The sequence below is a fragment of the Toxotes jaculatrix genome, chromosome 15 (genome assembly GCF_017976425.1).
Source record: "Toxotes jaculatrix isolate fToxJac2 chromosome 15, fToxJac2.pri, whole genome shotgun sequence".
Lineage (NCBI taxonomy): Eukaryota > Metazoa > Chordata > Actinopteri > Toxotidae > Toxotes > Toxotes jaculatrix.
The window spans coordinates 20,831,281-20,840,585 of NC_054408.1; the positions used below are offsets into that span (position 1 = coordinate 20,831,281).

The 9,305-nt window shown below is 39.0% G+C and overlaps 2 protein-coding genes across 3 annotated transcripts in view; both read left to right on the forward strand.

Moving 5' to 3' along the window:
- spegb (striated muscle enriched protein kinase b) overlaps window positions 1-5,325 on the forward strand; it is a 35,654-nt gene extending 30,329 nt beyond the window's left edge. For both annotated transcript variants that reach the window (XM_041056859.1, XM_041056860.1), the window contains exons 37-41: window positions 198-437; window positions 600-823; window positions 1,368-1,443; window positions 1,684-1,833; window positions 1,976-5,325. In XM_041056859.1, the coding sequence (XP_040912793.1) occupies window positions 198-437; window positions 600-823; window positions 1,368-1,443; window positions 1,684-1,833; window positions 1,976-2,231 (946 nt within the window). In that variant the 3' untranslated portion in view covers window positions 2,232-5,325. The remainder of the gene's footprint in view (window positions 1-197; window positions 438-599; window positions 824-1,367; window positions 1,444-1,683; window positions 1,834-1,975) is intronic.
- Window positions 5,326-6,048: 723 nt separating this feature from the next.
- Window positions 6,049-7,593, forward strand: LOC121194187 (SPEG neighbor protein-like). Its single transcript, XM_041056873.1, has 4 exons — window positions 6,049-6,155; window positions 6,288-6,595; window positions 7,017-7,158; window positions 7,455-7,593. The coding sequence occupies exons 1-4, from the start codon at window positions 6,049-6,051 to the stop codon at window positions 7,591-7,593; spliced, it is 696 nt and encodes a 231-aa protein (XP_040912807.1).
- Window positions 7,594-9,305: the final 1,712 nt, after the last annotated feature.

Here is a 9,305-nt window from a genome sequence, read left to right on the forward strand (position 1 = left end):
GAATATGAAGGACCCATTTATACAAAACTATCTGAAATGTTAAATTGTTGGCAACTACATATCCTGAAAATAACAATAATATCATCAACATCAGATTTGGGATTGGTAGTGATACATAAATATAGTTTTTCCTGGTCTGTTTTCCTGCTGAATTTATGTAAAGGATGTAATTTTAATTTTGTAAATTTACCACTCAGGGGTCGTTTTGGTGTGATCCGTGAGTGCCGGGAGAACGCCACAGGCAACCTCTTTATGGCCAAGATCGTTCCATATGAGGCAGACAGCAAGCAGGCAGTGCTGCAGGAGTATGACATCCTGAAGTCACTTCATCATGACAGGATTATGGCTCTGCATGAAGCTTATGTCACACCACGCTACCTGGTGCTTATCTCTGAGTACTGCAGTGGAAAGGAGCTTCTCTACAGCCTCATTGACAGGTGAAGCCAAACTGGGAGCTATATTTGTAGTGTTAAATCAGTTGCTTGTTTTTGAGCTGCTTGAGCAGAAACATCCTTTCTAAAATTATTTCGATATTCCTCAGTGAGCACCTGCCTTAAAATATTCTTCTGTTAGTCCATCAACAAGCTGTTTTCTCTCAGGTTCCGTTACTCTGAAGACGACGTGGTGACCTATGTCGTGCAGATCCTCCAGGGTCTGGACTACCTCCATACTCGCCGCATCCTCCACCTGGACATCAAGCCAGAGAACATCATTGTCACCTACATGAATGTCATCAAGATCATAGACTTTGGCAGTGCACAGACTTACAATCCTCTCTTCCTCAAGCAGTTCAGCCCTCCGATTGGAACACTGGAGTACATGTGTAAGAGTCCTGCTTTTCACAGACCTCTGGGAATCTGGGAAATTAAACCTGTTCTAATCAACATTTGTATATTAACAATTGATCAAATGACTATGTGTGATAGCAAACAGACCGACATTTCCTTTAGGAGTTAGTTGAAAACAAAACAGAGCTAAAAGGAGAGTGAATGTTGGTCTAACATTTATAATGTTGCTCTCTATGCACTTCATTCCAGTGGAAAGGTGCATATTACAAAAAACCATTGAATAGAAAGAGTATAAATGTAAAGTCTTTTAAGGTTTTGGTATTTTGTTGATTCATTCTGTAAATCCAGATCTTGTCATTTCAGTTCTTCGGGAGGTTTATGTAACTGTTTTGTCAGTGGGCGTGCACTATGGAAACAAAGGAGGATTATAAACTAAAATTATGCATTAACCCATTTACTAAAGCTGCACAAACACCATCAAGTAATCAGTAGTTAGTGTGGTAAAAAGATGGTTTGCAGATGACATTAAAGTTTGTTGTAAAATAACGGCCATGCACTTCTCCTTTCTTCTCCTTGCAGCTCCAGAGATGTTGAAAGGGGATGTAGTGGGCCCCCCGGCTGACATCTGGAGTGTGGGTGTACTGACTTTCGTCATGTGAGTGCTGCTTTCACAGTTTCCACCCAGCACTTCTTCTTTAAATAGAATTTTTGGGCTTGATTAAGAAATATTTCTGCTGCATTTGCATTGATCCCAAGTCTTAATATAAACTGTAACTTTACATGTAAAATTACGTAATAATATTTTTGTTTCATCATTCACAACTAACCTAATAAACCAGCTTAGATTTTATTGTGCATTGTCAACATGTTTTGAGAGATCTACACTGTTTTCCAGGTTGAGTGGTAGGTCGCCTTTCATGGAAAATGATCCTCAGGAGACTGAAGCCAGGATCCAGGCGGCTAAGTTTGACCTCTCTAAACTTTACCAGAATGTGTCCCAAAGTGCCTCTCTGTTTCTTAAAAAGATTCTCTGTAGCTACCCTTGGTAAGCTGAACATTAGTCTTTTTTGTAACTTCCACACTGAACAGAATTTCTGATTGCTGAGCATACAGAACTTTGCCTGAGACCTAATTTTACAACAAGACATCTATAAATAGTTGGGTCCTCACTGTCTTGTCTTCAACAGGGCCCGCCCGTCCATTAAGGACTGCTTCAATAACTCCTGGCTTCAAGACGCCTACCTGATGCGCCTTCGTAGGCAGACGCTCACCTTTACAACCACCCGTCTCAAGGAATTCTTGGCCGACCAGCAGCGCAGGCGAGAGGAGGTGGCCACCAAGCACAAAGTTCTCCTGCGGTCCTACAAGAGCTCGACACAAAACCCCACCAGCCCCACCGAGCCAAATGTGCCAACCTCACCCACCACACCTGTCACCCAGTGAAAACAGGCTTCCAAACATCAGTCGATGGGACTGTACGGGGGAAGATCCTCAGAGTGAGACGAGGCTTTGGGCCACGAAGCGGGGTGGTCCCTTCAGGTCTGAGATGTTGAACTCGGTTGGAAGTGAAACTCGTGAAACCAGCAGAGGCTGTAATCTGCAGAGACATAATTTCTTTTTCTGTTTTGGTTCTTAAAGAGAATCGAAGGAACTCCTACGAAGTTATTAGAGCCTGACTGTATTATTTATGGTGTGGACCTTGTTCATACAAGGCAGGATGGTGTCTTAAAGTTAGTACCTCAAGGTTTGTAACTTTGCATACATTTTGGATAAATTACTTCTTTTCTTAGGGTCAACTCTACACTGATAACAGGGGGCACTTCATAATACATTGTCGTAACCCACCATGAAAGGTCTGAAATTGATGTTATAGAGTTTTGATGTTAAAAATGTTGTTTAATTGAAGTACAAGTCAATCACGAGATTGCAAAATAATAAATACTTAGCACAACTTCAAAACAAGAACTGCTAAAGCAACTGTAACACTCTCTCAGTCTATCCTAGTCTCATAATCAAATGTTTCCTGACCAGCCAAATAACCACAGGTTCAATCTATGAAGTCTAATTCTTGGTCCATGACTAAAGACAACATAGGACGCTAAATATTGCTCTTCATTAGCTTAATCTATTACCTTAATTATAGCAGTGCGACTCATGCTGAGTTCTTATACTGCCTCACCTCAAATGATAGTCAAGACTGTAGCAGCTCCAGAAAGAACTTTATTTGTTTTATCTGGAATTCATTAAACATATAGTGAGTTCAGAAGATACACTGAAGGGTTTTCTACAAGGGCTATTGGAAAAGGACTATCAATCAGCATAGATTTCATCCCTAATGTTACAAAAAAGAATAGTTATTCTCTCATTATCAAAAGGTGAATTTATGTTTTCTGGATTTTTTTAATCAAATCATTATCTTTGCTCTAAGTGATGATATGGACAGCATGAGTGACTCAATGCAGCACTGTCACTGCGCTGCCAAACACTAATTCCTTCACCACAAATAAGCTAACAAACACCTCATTGGCTTCCTATTGGACAACACTCCTCCACTCAGCCCAGTGTCGAGAATCTAGTTTGATTAGCCATACACTCGTCTCTTGAGTTTACTAAAATGAAGTTTACAAGCTGATGAGTCAGTGGGTCATCTTATACTTTGTGCAAACAGAACTTTGCCTGAGATACAAGACCCTCATTAAATGTTAGATTATTTGGAGGGTTAGTGGTAAACTGAATAACTTCAGAGCCCACTGGTGATATTGGGGTGCCTCTAAGTGCCCTTAAAGAGTTAGCATTAGTCAGCATAAAAATAGCCTTTACAATTCATCAAGAAAGGATGTTGACATTGCTGAGTGCATTAGTTTTTATTTTAAATATAATTTTCAACAGCTTGCAGCTCAGCTACTGCTTTCTTTGGTTTTTATAAATTACAGTTTTTAAATGGCAGAACTTTTTATGAAGTAAGGTAAGATTTAAATTAGGTATAACTATTCCCTTATTTAAGTGTCATACCCTTTTTTAGTTTCCAGTCCAAACTTACATGGCACTGAAAACAGTGATCAAAACATCAGTTCACTACATATGCGACACTGCAGCCCCTGCTGACTGTACAAAACATTAAATCAGAAATGTTAAAATCCAAGAGAATCCACAAATATCCAGGAATTTTTTAATTAATTTGTAAATAAGGAATACTTCCTCTTATTCCATGCTCTGTATATGAGATGTGTTTAGATACATACCTCTTCATGAATAAGTAAAATAACAAGAACAAAAGCAAAGTCTTTATTAATCATAAAGATAGTGTAAATGAACAGATGTCTCCTTAAGTGGTTGATTTTCGAACTGTTATAGATAAATCACAAATTGTATTTTCTTTTTCCCTCTCTGGTTTCAGTCCCAAAAAACAACTGAAAAGATTCTGACATTTGACCCTTGGGTGGATTGAAAGTTGAACATGATTCAGTTTTCTGTTGGTGTTTAAAGGTTTTTACTGATTACTGAAATGAGTAAACATCTGACTCTAGATGGTTTACATTACTGTCTGTTTCCAAATATATTGTCAGTCCCCTTTCACTCAAAGATGGTTCATCCAAAATATTCATTTTGATCATACATCAATGATGCATTGATCCTTTCATTTATCCTCATTATTTTTATGGCAAATAAATTGTATTTGTAGTTGTATTGTTTCTGTTACATTGCTTTGCCTTTGCCGTGAGGGCAAATTCAGTTTGCAGACCAGCATGTGAGACATTTGCACAAATGTCAGATTCTTTGATCGTTTTGCTGTCACATGTACTGGTATCAGTATCTGTGCCAGATTATTTTAAAGAAAGCATCAATGATTCACAAGCAAACTCTGATGAGTCTGTTTGGGTGGTTAAAAAGCTGCACCACACATCAAAATATGAGTTATTCATATGTGTATTGACTGACAGAGGTTGTTGGTAATTATATGAAATTTTAATAGTTCTATATATTCTAATGCTATTGCTAGATAAATACTGCCTTTTTCTGCACCTCTTTGTCTTTTTGGCTCAGTCATTTTCCTATGCAGAGTAGAAGTTGATCACAAAGGGAGCTGTTTTAAACCTGAATGAAAGCATTCAAGAGCAACATGAGGATGCAACGTTGCATTAAATTCGAAACGTCTGTGCAATATGTTTACTCTGTTCTTCAGTCGTACAAAATAAAATGACAGCTGCTTGTAAGCAGACAACAGGGTTTTGAAAAAGATGTTGAACGCTCCACATTTTGTATGAAAATCCTATGCCGTATTTTGTGGAATGTGTTGCAGTGCCTCGTGATGGATGTTAGACCCACAGAGAAAATAGTTTGTTAAATGAATGACTAGTTCTTTATTTTGATTATACGAATGTGACTTCTTTGTGTGTGTTTCACAATTTTGTTTATTTATTGAGTGACTGTATTTGTTACAGCTTCAGCTTTTTATTTTTGTGAAATTTCTGAATCTGGCATGGAAAAGGCATGACAGCTGTTAAGGCTATGAACAATAAAGGAAATATTACAAATACAGGGAAACAATGTGGAGGTTTGTTTCAACACAGAATGAAGAAGTGGGCATAAAGCAGAAAAATGTTAATGCTGAATTTGCTATAGTTTTGTTTTTGTTTTGTTTTTTTTTAAAGAGAAAGATATTTGATTGGTCTGTGGTCAGTTCAGGTTACGCCACACCCTCAGCCTGACCCTGTGGGCCAACAATTATGTGTTTATTTTCTTCAGGGATGACTCACATTTCAACAGACACCCTCAACTATTTAGACAACCACTAACAAAACTATTAACTGCTGCAAGGATTCTCCAGAGTATTTGATGTGAATGCTATATAAGGATGGGAACATGTCTCTGTACCATTTGTTGTGCATCTTCAATCTTCAGGCATCAGTCTTGTCATGTAGGAGTATTTCCTAATATCCAAAGAAGGAGAGGGAAAGTCTGGGGGATGATTTGTATGCCTTGATCCTCGAAGACCTTACAAAGCTCCTCCTGACCTGTAGATATAAAGCATGGAGCCTTTTTTATGTTTGCTGACTCTGGAGTGGATCAGGAGCAGTGTGGACCGTCAGGAGGATTTTCAAGGTAAGAGATCTGAGAGTATGTTGTGATTGAAATTAAATTCTTAAGGTCAGCTTCTCCTGGCAGTAGTTCTGTGGTGGGCATAGTAGTTTGGATGATGGAAAAAAAAAAGCTTTTCTCCCAGTTACCTTTGAGCGTTAACCATCTCTGACTCCTGCAGATGTCCAAAGCAAAGGCTGCACCCCCTCCTGGGTGCACTCTGAACATCAACGATCCTCAGGTCCAGGAGGCTGCTATCCGAATCCAGGCCTCATATCGCGGACACAGGTACCAAAATCTCCAATATGTTTGTTGGCATCACTGACATTCAAGCGCCTTTTGAGCACAGCTGAAAGTATGTAACTGTATGTCAGGAGATGTTGTTAAGTGAACTCTTGTTTTCCTGTGTTGCTCAAATAGGTCACGTAAAGAGATGCGAGAGAAAGGCCCTCCCAAGATCCTGCAGGAGCTCAAAGATGTGGTTCTTGTTGAGGGCAGTGCTGCAAAGCTGGAGTGCAGAGTTAGTGCTTTCCCAGATCCTTTCATCGTCTGGTACAAAGATGGCAAAGAGCTGAAGGATGGCCCCAAGTACCGCTATGTGTTTGAAGACCCAGATTTTGTGGCACTCGTGGTTCGAGACGGGGTTCTGGCTGATCTGGGAAAATACACTGTTACCATCAAGAATCCATTTGGACAGACATCAGGATCTGCTTGCATTCTAGTTGAGGGTGTGTACAGACTATTAAGTTAAGCTGGTGTTTCTCAGTGCCGTACTTCGCTGTGGGACATGAATGGTGGGATCAGAATTTAATCAAACCACTTAAAGGAATATTTTGGGTAATATGCTTTTTGCTATTACCTTCGGACAGAACCATGCTGGTTGTTTTTGCCCTGTTTCCAGTCCCTATGCAAAGCTAAGCTAAATAGCTGCTGGCTGAAGACTTATATTTACTGATATTAGATATTAGAGGTTGTCAGTCATCTTGTCTAAGTTTTGCCAAGAATGTGAGTAAAAATATTTCCTAATATATCTGCTATACTATACTGTACTATAGCTCTGCTGTAAAACTATTACTTTTAACACGTTATTTTCTGGACAATGCAGTAAAATCATATGTCTCACGGTGTATTTGTATCACACTCTCTCAGTCCCTGCTAAGGTTTCTAAAGGCCCAGACAACATCAAGGCCAAGAGGGGGACAACAGTTGTGCTCAAGGCTGAAATAAGTGGAGAACCTCCTCCAGATGTTGCCTGGCTCAAAGACGGAGATGACATTGAGGAGGACGACAGGTAGGTCCCATGAGAGGAATTCCCATCAGTTGGAATGCATGTGTGTGTCCATGTGGAAATGAATTTTCCAGCAACACCATCATCTGTGAATGGACCCAAACAGGAAAATGATGGTTGAATACAATACAGTAGAGTACAGTACTTAAACAGTAAGTGTGCTGCCACACTGTGTAAGTTGGACAGATGCAAGGAGGATACGCCTAATTAGTAACTATAGATTGCAAATTGTGAACAGGATTTTCAGGAGAGCATGAACAGCTAAAAGTGATAATAAAGGTGCGGTGATTGTCTTTCAGAGTATTCTTTGACATTGGAGACACCAACACAATCTTGACCATCAAAAATGCAAAGTTGTCTGATGCTGGCAAGTATGAGGTGTTTGTGGAGAACAATCTAGGCACAGACCAGTCCTTTGCTCGTGTGGACATCCTCTAACGCAGCCTCATAACTACACCAATTCTAACACAGAGAGCTGATGTTCTCTCACAGTGCAATCCAGTGGACAATATATTTTATCAACACTCTGTTCAAAGCTGTACATAACTTCAACCATGCTCATAGTAAAAAGTAAAGAGTTTTTGCTGACGGCTTGTTGTTGAGTGTTTTTTAAGTATCCGCTATTGATTACAGGACAAAGAATTTGTATTGTGTGAGTAAGTCTAATATTTGTTTCTGATAAAAATGGTTAAAAAGTAGAGATGAAGAGGACAGTATTTTACCTGAATAATAAATTCTAGGGTTACTAAATCAGGTACATGTGAGAGACTGGTGTTTAAAATGGTATTCACTGTGTTGCTTTCATTACTGGAATAAATCAGTTCCACAGTTTCACCTGTAATTTTCAGCTAAGTCTATGCAGAACAAAGTCAGTGCACATTTGGCAACATGTTCTACACCATGTTTGTAATTTAAGGGTAAGCTGTGAGAGACATAGACTTTGTGAAGCCTGGATGTTGGGTTTACGAAGTCTATGTCTCTCACAGCTTACCCTTAAATTACAAACATAGACTTTGTGAAGCCTGGATGTTAGGTTTACTACTTACTGTCGCCTTAAAGATGGGGAAGTTTGAGTGCAGCTGAAGTGGGGTGAAAAATAATTATAACCAAAACTGAAACATAAAACAATCAAGTAAAAATAATCCAATTAATATATTATTATGAAAATGCTGCAAAAAAGAAAACAAAAACAATTTGGACCACAACCTCTTGTGGATGAAAAATGTGAATAATAATTTAGGAATCTGACAGAGGAGGTGGAAGTAAATCAAATGAGTTCGGGCAGAGATTTTTTTGCTGCCAGCAGCATCTAGCTGTGATCAGAGGAATTACAGCCTCGGGTACTGTGTGCTGATTATTTCATTTCAGTGCAGGAAAAACAAGTAGAAAGTCACAACAGGGAGTTCAGTAAACACAGAGAGTCCCATGTACACCACCCTTTGTCATCACTCGTTGCATATGTTAGTGAGCTGCAAGCAGTGCAACCAAAGACGAACATTCCTCTCTCACATTCATTTAGAGATGCAGAACTACCCAGTATTTATCTCTCTCTCTCTCTCTCTCTCTCTCTCTCTCTCTCTCTCTCTCTCTCTCTCTCTCACACACACACACACACACATACACACAGATAAAAACAATAAGGAAAAAAATGTTTTTTACTCTCTATCTTTTTCATCATCTTTCAAGCCCTTAGAGTGATTTATTTTAATCCCACTTCCCCACATTCCCTTTCAAAAAGACTTGTATTAGCATATGTATAATTTTCTGGTTGAATAAAGAGCAAATAAATATTGGCCAACAAGCCCCTGCAAGTACCTAAAAAAAAACAAAACAAACAAACAAACAAAAAAAAAAACATTCTTGTTTAAAGTCTTCATTACCTTGAACTTAGGTGTGGGCACTTTAAAGACTGCCCTTAACTTCCTCTTTCTGTCGGTCGGTTTCAAGGCTGCCCCTGTCTAACTGTCAAAGCTGTGCAAACCTGCAAAAAGACGCACGACAGAAGTCTCACTAACACTCCACATAAGAGAAATCTGTTTTCTATAGACTGAAAATGAAGCTCTAATACATGCCATAGCACTTAAACTCGTCTCATTTACGCTCAAAATAAAACTAAAAATAAAACACCATAAACACTTTCAAATGTCAAC